We start from the raw sequence: 12,188 nt of genomic DNA, 5'->3' as shown, positions 1-12,188 counted from the left end.
CTGACCCATACAAAACACAAAGACCCATCTCAAAGTTGCCCTAAAAACATTTCGATGATTAAGGCTTTAGGGAAAACATTCAACGTAATTTCTTATTTTAATTTGGAAAACAATAAAATGATTCCAAGAAGATATGTTTTTTGTCTAGAAAAAATTGCCACTCACAAGATGGCCGACGAGCTGACAAGTCGTTGCGGTGCCTAATAGATACTCCGGTTTTATTTGGTTTGCTTCTAGTTCAATTTTAGAAAGTTTCTTTAAATAAAAATAGTGTTTAAAAATCACTAAAGAAATTCACAGAGCAGTTTTTATTTGTATCTGTAATATTTTTGATTTTTTAAACCGTCGCTGACGCAGCTGTGCTAATGCTAGCTTGTGTGTGAACACTAATCTTCTCCTGCCACATTAACTTTATTAGGAACTCTTTATATAAAAGAATAATACAGTCTTATAGCAGATTATCTTATATTAACAGATAAAGAGATAAACACCAAAAAGATGACACCACACTTCAAAACAACAACTTAGCATTTTCAAAGTCAGTGCTGCAAATGCTGGCACATATTAGATTACATAAAATATCAAATAATTACCAGAATTATATTGAAAAGCATGAATTTTTATTATTCTAAACTGATACAAATGAGGTAAACAAGCCAAAGGTCTAAAGAATATTTAAGATTTTATTTTAGAATAAAAATATAAAACAAAAAGGACCATTTAAAAAGCAGCATGTTGACTCAATACATAAAGGGAATGTGGTCACAATAGATAATTTAGCAGGTAAAATACCTTCAGTTTCACTGTAAACATGTTTGTGTGAACAGCTCATTGTAACCAAAGGCAGGATTGAATTGACGTTTTATTCAATAAACGGGTCCAAGACTGCATATTTAGCCATTCGGAGTCAGAATTTACATTATTAGTGTTAAAACCACTTTCAAAAACTAAAATCGGAGCTTCAGAAGAGTTCTCAAAATCAGCAGCCCATTTTAGAGTTTAGCTCTAGCTTCTGACTGCCACTCGCTGAAACATTTCTCCATGGCCTTCCTGCTCGACCAGCTGCCAACGTTCACAGTAGGGATGATCTTCAGAGGCTGGAGCCACTGGACGAAACGCTTCAGCTCCAGGAAGCTGCTGTGTTCACTGTATGGGATTCCTGTCACAGAAATAGGAAAGTTTAACATCTTTTATCTTCAGGGTTTATTTTGATATCCATTCTTTACTACCCCTTCGGTAAACAGAGGAGCAATTACATCTGAGGTAAAAATATGACATGAAGCCAGATGTTGTGAAATATAACAATAAATAGAGAAGACGGCAAAATCTTGAGGCACAACATGCTTGAGTTATTTCAGTGGAAAAATCAAATAAAAGGATCCATTTGTCCTCTAAAATTAGAAACTGCGACATTGCCTCTTACTCATCTTGCCTTCAACCATTTTACAAGTTAAAATGAGGTCTCCTCTGACAAGATGCAGCTGAAATGGAGCCCAGAGAAGAAGCAGCAAGGAGGAGGAAAATTAGCATCTGTCAGAGTGACAAAAACAGATGAAGTGGAAGGAGTGAAAAGCTAAAATTGGTGGCAAAAGCCTCCAGCTGGTGGTTGTAGGTTACATGGCAGATGGCTCTGATGTTGATGTTTCTATCCAGAACTTCAGAGATAAAACTGTAAGGAAAACTGGATTTATTTACTAATGAAAATCAAGTCACAACTAATATCACCGCTGGGGTTTCAAGCTAGATGGCACTCCAGCTGTGCTGAAAATGGAAGAAGATGTAGCCTGATTATGATGAAGTCTCGTTTGGTTTTATCCTCCATAGAGGGCGTTGTAGGCCAAGTCATAGCAATTCAGTCACATTCTCATTTTTGTTTGAATACAGCACGTTTTCTGTCAGAATTTGGAGCATGAAGAATAGTCTGATGTTTTACCCCGCTCTCTGAATTAAAACAAACAGTTCCATAACATCTAAACCTGAATCTGTTCGTTTAAGTATTTCTACTGACCGTAAATGGAGATGTTGCCGCTGATCTGTGGCTGGATGTCTTCCACCGACTCCACCTGCTCGCTGAAGGTCCAGCCGGTGGGCTTGAAGGCTACCAGTCGATCATACTGTGCTGAAAAGCGTGCCAGGTGATCCTGCAGCTTCTGCAGAGATGGCGACATAAAAAAAAGTGCATTAGAATGCCTTAAAATTTATGTTTAAGGCTGAGGATGCAGCATTATTGCAAACATCAGCTCTGCCTTATAGCAGACACTTTCAAACCCAACCAGACATTAGTCGGCTTTTCTGCAACCAGTCATGTGAAAACTTCAGGACTGAAAATTTAAATCTCACTAGAGATTTGCAGAAATATTGGTAATTTTGCTCATCACAACCTCTAACATGAAGGTTAATGTTTGCTACGGCGACCATGGAAATCAATAGGATATAAAAACCAAGCCCTGCTGCACCCACTTTGAAGGAGAGCTGCATCATGGGAAGCACGTGAACCTGGGCTGCCTTCCAGTCGGTGGTTATCCGCTCCTTGATTTGCCGAGACTCCAGGCAGCACATGGTGTTGTATTTGTCTCTGGAGAGACACACTTTTGACCCCAAGACCTCTGCCAGCGCTGAAAATAAATCACAACATTAGCCGTGTAAGCACCAGTCTTTACCTCACACTACCTTTGCAGAAACACACTGCAAAAGGAAAGTGGAGTGGGCGTTGCAAAAGTATTCATACCTCTTGAACATTCACGTTATACGACCAGAAACTTTTGTATTTTAATGGTCGCCTGCTCTTTTAACTGCTACATATGCAAAGAATGAACTGAGTTGTGGATTACTTTTTTCAGTGCTCAGAGAAAGATTAAGATATTGTTCTTTATGATGCCTTTAACTCTGATCGTTACAAACCAGCAACAATGTTATTATGGGTTAAATTAAACATACATTCAATGATATCGCCGTAAAAAGATGTGCAAAAGCATGCCACACTTTTTAGATTTCCATCCATCCATCTATTTTCTAACACCCTTGTCCATAGTGGGGTCAGGAGGTGCTGGTGCCTATCTCCAGCTAACGTTCCAGGCGAGAGGCGGGGTTCACCTGGACAGGTCGCCAGTCTGTCACAGGGCAGACTTCCTTCCTCTTAGTTATTATGCAGCTTTTTGTGTTCGTCACATAAAATCCTAATGAAACAGCAGTCTTTGTAACTTTGCAAAATGTTTCTCCCCAAGTTACTGTCGTGTGTTATGAACGTGTAAAATACAAATGGGTAATTTTTAACACTCACACTATTCTAGAGCTGAAACAGTTAATCCAATTATGATTAGTCAATTGTTGAAATAATTGTCAATTAATTTAGTAACCGATTAATCATTAACTGGAGTTTACAGACAAAAAAGAAATGCAATTAAACTGTAATTTAGCAAAAGCTGTACAAATACAAACATTTGTATTTATTACATCTATACACACACACACATATACTGTATATACAGCGGTATATAAAAAACAAGTTTTATCTTAAAAAGCTAAATCCATTACAAAACTAATGCATTTTCTGCAATAAAATGTTCTCTTGTATGAAAGTGGAAATATTTTTTTTTCTTTTAATGCATTTCTAATATAGTGTATAAAACTAGGCTTAAGTGGTTGAACAAAAAAAATCTACAGAATGTAATATTTTTTTAATCCAATCAATTGATCAAATATTTGATAACTAAAATAATTGTCATCACATTGCTTTATATAATCATTTACTATGGCAATAAAAGAGGTATAGTTCAATAAAAAGACTTTTTACTCATCATGCAGAGCTTTCTGACACACTTTTGATTTAAGAAAATATTCAAATGAATTTCTATAAAAACAGCTGCAGCCCATTTTGTGCATGTCAGTAGAGGACAGCACATATTCATTACTTTATTCAGACAATTCCCGAAATCCCGTGTCTCTGCACTCGAGTTTCAATATAGATTTAATAACAGGTGACATTTTAGCGGGATGAAAGCGAAACAAGGCTGTGGAAAAAATAAAAAATAAATGTTTGGTTTAGATATGGTCATACTGACAGCAAGACGTTTATTAATTTAAGAGTACAATTTAAAGTAATAGTCTAATTTATATTCAGGTGTTAGTTCATTCATCCTTCTTTAGGTTTATGGTCATATTGAACTGCATTTGAGATATAGGTCATATAAATTCTTAAAGAAGATCCCAAACCACATACCTAAGAAGACCTTTTCTTTCCCCACAGAGTACGAGCCACACACCACGAGTGTTCGCGGGTGCAGAGTCACCAACTCAAAGGCCCTGCTGGCTGCAAAGCTGATGACTTCCTGCTGCCTGGGAAACGTGTACTCAGGGCTGCAGTAGCTACGACGACAAGCAGCCATTAAAACCTCCTCAAAGTAACTGAAAAGCACAGAGTATGTTCAGATACTGACGTTGTGTCCAGGTAGAGAGTCTGAACCCGGCAGCTGAGCAGCTCGGGGTACGTTTCCATGGAGGGGTCGGCCCTGAAGTCACCGGTGTGGAGAACCGTCTGTCCATCGGGCAAGAAGAACAGCAGCATTGCAGCTCCTGGACAGCTGAAGGAACAAGGATGGAAAGCTCAATGTTAAGTAGTTTTACGTAAATTAATTTTACGTAAAGTTCAATGAGTTCACCACTGTTCACAGAAAACACAACGTTTGGACGGATGAATAGACTACAAACCAGATGGATGAAGGGAGGAATGGATGGACAGAAAGATGGAAGGATGGACAGATGGATTTGTGTCATAAGAAGAAACTAATATTTGGAAAATGTGGATTGATCACAATTGTCGTCACTGGAATTTTAAGGACTAGTAAATATTTTTCTGATTGTGTTTTGTTCACTTTTCTCCGTTGTAAAATTAAAGTATTTTCAAGCTGAGTTTTCAAACTTTTCCAGCACCACACTTTGGAGATAATACAAATGAACTAGTCTAAACTGGACTCTTTTTTTTTAACTGTTGGTTCACCGTGTTATATCCAAGAAAGTTGAGTGGAAGGAAAAAGTATGCCTGTTCAAGAGTTTTGGTCTATGTATAACTGCTCCATGCCCTGAAGTTAAATTCACAATATCATCATCAATTACTGTTATTAATGTAAAATGTTAAGTTTTTAAATGCCTCACCAAGTACTAATTTAATTATTTTTTAAATTGCACAATTTCAATAAAGTTGTTTAACGTATAAAATATAAACCAATGTTTATCTCCTTTACGCAGATCAATAAGTCATTAAGAAATTAGGAATAAATATTCAATTCATTGAAACCATCTCATTTCTTAATACAATATAAAAAAAACAACTAGTTTTCTGGTATTTAATGAAGAGAAATAATTTTGATAGTTCCAACTTTCCTAAAACAAGAACATTTTAGTGTAATTTAACATCAAACAGTGAGAAAAAAAAGGTGCATCTATTTATTAGAATTATTTATTAAAATACCTGGTTTAAAAATAACTTTTCCATATTTATGCTTTTTAAAATTATACGTTAGATTGCACTTTATTACAAAAATGAAGGACTTGAAACAGAAATCAAGCGCTTTCCAAGCCTTGAAAACACCTCATTGAAAGTCAAGCATTTTCCAGGGTTTCAAGCTCCCGTATGAACCCTGTCTCAGTCCTAACCCTTGAGCAAGGCAGTGGGTTCTCCCCATTGACTCACTGGTTGGCGTCCAGGAGGACGACCCTGACTCCCTCCACGGTGACCTCGGCGTTCATGGGCAGGATGTGGACGAACTGCTCCGCCACCCGAAGCTTGCTCTTCACCAGGTTCCCCGTGATCTGACAGGAAGAGACAGGAAGCAGTCAAATTGGTGGGTTACCTTGGCAACCAAGAATGTGATCTTGTTCTGGCCAAAACTAAAATTATTGATAAAATAACAACCAATAAACCACTGTATTTTATGAAAGGACTCAGATTAGGAGGTATACATACATTTTACATTCAAGATAAAACACCTTCACCTGGTTCAAATTCACAAAAGGAAAGCTATTATTGCATTTTTAAACAACTTTTTTAAACAAACGGTAACTATTATTATTTTTTTTTGTTAAAAAAAAAGAATTTCAGTATTTATGTTCCTCCTAATGTATTTGGAATACTGTATAGAAAAAAATTACATTTATTACCGGTAAATGAAAAATTAGCAAGTGGGGCAATTTTTTAAAATCCAATTAATCAGATAAAATCAATAAAAGAAAATACTGAAATAATTGTTATTTGCAGCATCACTGACTTTAATATGGGCTTTCATTAAATATTACATGACAGAGCAAGTAATTAGTTTTTTTTGTTTGTTTTTATGCTTCAAAACATGATTTTAGGTTTCACAGCAGGACAATAAATTAAATTGGTCTTCAGCAATATTTATTTCACACGTGAACTGTAACAAAATATAGTCAGAGGTCCAGAAAAATTTTATTTCCAGCACATTGTGCATTTTTTCTGCACAACTAAAGAGACCAAAAAACAGAATTACAGGTTTTTAAAATGTAATTGAATTCATTAACAGTTTTCATTGCTGCAACCACAAACAAAATATTTCATTACTGAGTGACTGAAGACAGAGAGTGGATCAAGGTTTAATGCATTTACAAAACAGACCATTTTATAACTTTTAAATTTTTACTGAGGGAAATGAGAAGCATTTAGCAAGTGAATTGTATTTTCTGCCCAAACAAGTGAAGATTAATCAAAATCTTGACAAAACCCACAAGTTATTTTAACCATATTTTGTTCCAGGAGAGAGTTAAAGTCTTGTGCAGACGAATATCTAACAGCTTGAAATGAGTGACGCAACATCATGACTCGCCACAAATAAATTTAACCACTGGAAAAGAAATCTTGGCATCAGACGAGGTAAACAGGAGGGGATGCTGGCGTGCCGCAGCTGGACTTACTCTGTTACAGTAGATTGGAAACGTGGAGGTTCTGGTCAGGCCTCCGTAATGGTCCGAGTGGAAATGTGTCAGGAAGTACGAGGTTATGCCCTCAATCTCGCCATAACGGAACGCATCGACAACAAACTTTGTACCTGAAAACATTTTAGGGAAATCTCACGTCACAGACCACAAAATTTTGAATTTTTTCCCCCCTCAATCGGGACATTATATACAGTTACATTAGATTATCCCTAAAAAGTTTATTTCCATAATTCAATTCAAAACTTGTAGGTTCATTACGCAGACAGCATTACATAGCTCAGGAAAAATTTAAGAGACCACTTAAAATGATCAGTTTCTCTTATTTTTCTCTTTATAGGTATATGTTTGAGTAAAATGAACATTGTTCTTTTATTCTATAAACTACTGACAGCATGTGTCTGAAATTCCAAGCAAAAATTTAGTATTTATTTGCAGGAAATGAGAAATTGTCAAAATAACGAAAAAGACGCAGAGCTTTCTGACCTCAAATAATGCAAAGAAAACAAGTTCATATTGATTTAGAAACAACAACACTAATGTTTTAACCCAGGGAGAGTTCAGGAATCAATACTTGGTGGAATAACCAGGAGGTTTTCAATGGGGTTCAGAGCAGTGGGCTCTTAATTTATTCCATAGCCGGATATACTAGTATATAATGAAGCATTGATTCAGGGCATGTAGCAGTTATACATAAATCAAAATTCAAATGGGCTTTGCATCACAATTCCTCAACTTTTTCCTTCCACTCAACTTTCTACTGACAGCACTATGAACCAACAGCTTAAAAATAGAATAAATAAAAACAAAAACAAAAAAAAAAACAAGTTTTATCCATTTTATTAATTGGAAATATGTTTCACCTCTGGTGTAGACCACTAAAATAATACATTTATTTGATTAGCCCTGTACAATAACCAGTAAAAGTGCTTTAAAGTGAGATAAGAAAATATATAAAACAAGAAATAGAGAATAAAGTAAAAAGAATGTAACACTGAGGTCTTATCTTTTATCATTAAAAGTTTTTTTTTGGTTTTACATAATTTAATAATCTGAAAAGCTGAATTTTAAGTCAGTATCAACTGCAAGCCACAATAATCAAAATACCTTCAAGATACATTTAAAATATATCTACTGTATATTGTCATTTTTAACTGAAATAAATCATTTAATTATATTCTAACTTTGTTTGCTTACTGACCTGAAATCTTCTTATAAAACGGACAACGTGGCAGCTGCACTTCTCCGTCAGCATTTACTCTGTTCCAGCTTCGTCTCCATCCTCTGTTCCCACCTCTACCTGCGTCACTTTGAGCGCCGACCGAGTCAATTCCGATCGCCGCTGCCTGCGCTACCTCCGTCTGCGGGTCAGCTTTTCTTTTCTTTTGTTTGTGCCGTCCCAGGTTCTTACCAGACGCTGGAACAGACGACGCGTCCAGGTTGTTTTGTAAACTTTCAGTTTCTGTATCCTTGAGCGGTTTCAGACCAAAAAACACCCCGATGTCAGTCTGCTTCAGTCCAGAACCCTGGACTGCCTTGGTTTGGCCTTTCTGAGGCAGCATGTTTTGATAATTTGACCCAAACGAATCCTGTGAAGATACCTGAGCAGAATTAAGTTTCTGACTGCTGTGAACCTCTAAGCAAATAGTTTCTTTTAGTCGCTCTAAAACGACACTCTGTGGAGACTGAAAGTTGTTGCCACTGATTTCCCTCCTAGATACACAAGGAGCTTCTGCAGCCTGCTGATTAGAAAGTGCTAATGAAGAAACTGGATCCAGCTGAGATGAGGAGGAAGAAGAGGGATCATCAAACATTGCACCTTCATCACAGTTCTTGTCTATGAATTCAGCCAGGATTTCATCTTCACTTGAGAAGTTGTCGTTGAACAGAATCACTGAGTGTTCATTACCAGAGCTTTCATTAAGAAAAAGAGACTTTCTGCAGTTGATTTCAGACTCTGCAGGGAGTTCAGACAGCGGAGAGTAGGAGATCCCATCGTCATCATCATCATCATCATCTTTGAGCGATGTCTGCTTCTCTGTTGAAACTTCACAAGCTTGATCTGAAAGAATCTCCTTGACAGGAGTGGGTGAAATCCCACAAACTGACTTCTGAGCTTTATTATTATTCCCCAACCAGCCTTTCTTTTTCTTAAAGTCATCAGGCCCAGGAGAACGCAGCAACAAAAGGCCATTTCTAGGTTTTGTTGGAGGGGTTGGAGTGTGATTCAGACTGGAAAAGGAAGAAGGAAAGGAAGTCGCCCCCTGAGAGCGATCTAATGGAAAGCCGAGCGCCTCATTGTTCTGAATTTCTTGGAGATTTGCTTCTCTGCTGGTCTCTGTTTGCCAGGACAGACTGGGGGCCGCGGCGTGGCCATTTGCACGGGTTTCAGCGAGAACCGTGTGGTTGAACTTCTTGTAATGGTTTGGAATGGTGGAGGAGCACTGGAGGCCATCTGGACATTCTGGAAAGAGGAAACAAATCAATCAGACTTGGGTAACTTTATTCATCACGATTTTGTGATTGTGGTTAAATTACATTCAATCTGGTGTTATGCCATTAAATCAACAAGCTGAATATCTCACTTTTTCCATCCCACACAACAAATCTTAGCTAGGGATAGATGATATTATCGGCGTGGTATCGGCCGATATTATCTGCAAAATTTTATATCGGACATCGTCCATTCAGTCAAAATAACTCACCGATATAAAAGGCGTTGCTTTTATATGACTTTACATATGCCTGCAGCACAGCACAATGTCAAATTTGCACTTCTTGAGTGTTGTCATTGTATTAGAGAGAGCAAATGTCGAATAAATTTGACATTTAACAAAAGTGTTACATCATTTTCAGCTTCCTTTTTAGCATTTGCATTTGGTACCAGGCTAAACTGACAGAGTTGCAGTATTTTAACTCCACAGTAGAGAAAACCATACAGTTTCAGTAAGTAGATATAGGAAAAAAATGTCGGTATTGGTATCGGTTATCGGCCAAATGAGTTTTAGTATATCAGTATATTGGATATCGACCAAATATCTAATATTGTACATCCCTAATCTGAGCTGACACTGAAAGGAAACCAGATCCACCCCTATTTTCCTTTGTTATCGGGTCAGGACACTAGATCAATAAATGATGCTTAAAGAAAAACAATCATTTAGAGCTCTTTTTCTATATGGTGTAAATAATTGTTTTTTTTTTTTTTTTTTAAAGTTTCAATCAAAAATCACCTTTTTTAAAATTGAATACTTTAAATAATTTCTCAAACTTTTCAGAAACACAATTTGCAAAAGATTGTAAACTCTTAATGTGACTTGATGACAACTTTATTTAAATAGGCTTAAAGGGAAAGCTGTGAAATGTAATGTCCCAATAGGCGTCCAGTTGATTGCATCGAGTCATTGACTTTGCAGCATTCTCTCATCCTGAGCAAGCACTTAAGTGTGTGATAAAAGACAATAAAGGAGCTCAGAAGGGCAAACACAATAAATCACACAGGCCAAAGTCATCTGCCAACACAATTACATCAGGTGGGGAATAAAAACTAATTATCAGGCAAGATTTTGTTTGCTTTAAGGACCACTGGAGGTTTTCCAAGGTTACTCTGCAACACACAAAATTGCATCTAACTAGAGCATCCGATTACATTTCTTTACAATAACAACTTTCCAAAGAAATAATAAAATGATGTTGAAATAGAAGATTTCCCCCAGAAAACCTGTAAAGCCTGGTGGTTGGGCGCTAGGGCAGTTATTCATCCAACGACCCGCTGTGTTTTTGAGTTAAAAAATGTTTAAAGTTGACAGGAAATTTGAAAATATCACTTGATAATTACGCGGTATTAAAAGATTGGAAGATTAATACCTGAAGACCAAATATAAAATTTTAAAAATGCAAACATTTAAAAAAAAAAACTTAAATAAATAAGTAAAGCTAATTGCTTATTATAAGCCTGGCGGGCTGCCAGGCTTATAGTACACTGGGGAAACCCTGAAATATTCTATTGCAGCAGTAATTCCCCATTTGGAGATTAATAAATTAATTATACAATTACTATCTAACTACAGTCTTTATTTAGTGTCACATGTACAGTTTACTGCAAAAGTATGTATAACCTTTGAACCTTTTTTACTTTTTGTCACAACACAAACACTAACACGTTGTGAAGGGTGAAGTTTGTGGTTGTAAAGTGGCAAAATGTGAAGAAGCTAAATTAATTTTGCAGGCCCACATGGTGGACGTTTACCTTTGCATTTGTCCCTGGGGTTGTCGAGGCATTCAGCAACATGCCATCTCTGAGACTGTACAACCAGAACGTGGAAAGGCATCTGACAGATGGGACAGAAGTCTTCAGACATTTGCCTCTCGGTTGCATTGCTGTCACTTAGGATTACCTCTGTAGCATAACACTTGACGGATAATTCATTTGATAATAAAAGTTTGCTTTCAACTGCCTCCCCAACTGCAGAGGAGTCTCCACTTTCATTTGTTTTGGTTTTTGTACTCTTCTCTTTTGACCTGAGAGAGGGAGAGCTGTCCTTCTTTGACGTTTTCCTGGCAGTACATCTTCTCTTGGAAACGCACGGCGATTTATTGCTCTTTCTCTTCTTCTCCAGGGATTTATATTCCCAAATGTCATTTTCGGAGTCATCCTTCTGTGACATTTGGAGCAGCAGCCAACTTAGCTTAGCAAGAGTCTCCTCAAAACAGAGGTTATTACACAAGAACTAATAACGTTTGGTAACATTCCTCTTCAGAAGCAAAAGTGACACCAAACAAACCTGTATGTATCGGATATTTCCCGTGTAGATATTTCACTAACCGAATAGCTCATTTTATAAAATATTAATCACGCTTTCGAAAATATTTTCATATATTTTGTCCATGTTCTGCTGTATGGAACTGTTAGCTACCCTTACCTTACCGCCACAATACAACGATGAACTAAGTAAACATAGTACGACATAAAGAGCCACACTTTCAAAATTTTAATAATACTAAAATGCTTAAATATCTTTAGTAGAACATCTTAAAAAATCCAAATGACACAGAACTTACTTTAAAGCTTATATAATTTCTGAATTTTAACTAAAAAGTAATTTAAAAAAGTGTCGTATTTTATCTTTCTGCTGAAATGAACGTTGCGAATCTACAACGTCACTCCTATTGGTCGGTTTGGCCAATCGGCTGCTGTGATTGGTTGTTGCTGCCTTAAGGAACTACAGACGCTGCCCGTC

The 12,188-nt window shown here is 36.8% G+C and overlaps 1 protein-coding gene across 1 annotated transcript; it reads right to left on the bottom strand.

Moving 5' to 3' along the window:
• Positions 1–448: 448 nt before the first annotated feature.
• On the bottom strand, positions 449–11,909 carry dclre1a (DNA cross-link repair 1A (PSO2 homolog, S. cerevisiae)). Its single transcript, XM_028029936.1, has 9 exons — positions 11,198–11,909; positions 8,150–9,412; positions 6,928–7,061; positions 5,690–5,808; positions 4,437–4,580; positions 4,220–4,365; positions 2,461–2,615; positions 2,009–2,150; positions 449–1,159 (listed from the first exon to the last, which is right to left on the bottom strand). The coding sequence occupies exons 1-9, from the start codon at positions 11,613–11,615 to the stop codon at positions 993–995; spliced, it is 2,688 nt and encodes an 895-aa protein (XP_027885737.1). The 5' UTR covers positions 11,616–11,909; the 3' UTR covers positions 449–992.
• Between the last annotated feature and the right edge of the window lie 279 nt (positions 11,910–12,188).

This window comes from Xiphophorus couchianus, chromosome 10, assembly GCF_001444195.1.
Source record: "Xiphophorus couchianus chromosome 10, X_couchianus-1.0, whole genome shotgun sequence".
In the NCBI taxonomy this organism is placed as follows: Eukaryota; Metazoa; Chordata; class Actinopteri; order Cyprinodontiformes; family Poeciliidae; genus Xiphophorus; species Xiphophorus couchianus.
The sequence above is the reverse complement of the archived record's forward strand: the minus strand, read 5'-3'. Positions and strand labels throughout refer to the sequence as shown.

Coding starts and splice junctions, on each gene's coding strand:
- dclre1a (XM_028029936.1), bottom strand. CDS start 11,615: ATGTCACAGAAGGATGACTCCGAAAATGACATTTGGGAATATAAATCC. Junction 5,809..6,927: donor TTCCAATCTACTGTAACAGA/GTAAGTCCAGCT, acceptor TCTTCCTGTCAG/ATCACGGGGAACCTGGTGAA. Junction 2,151..2,460: donor TGATGCAGCTCTCCTTCAAA/GTGGGTGCAGCA, acceptor CCATCTCTGCAG/AAGCTGCAGGATCACCTGGC.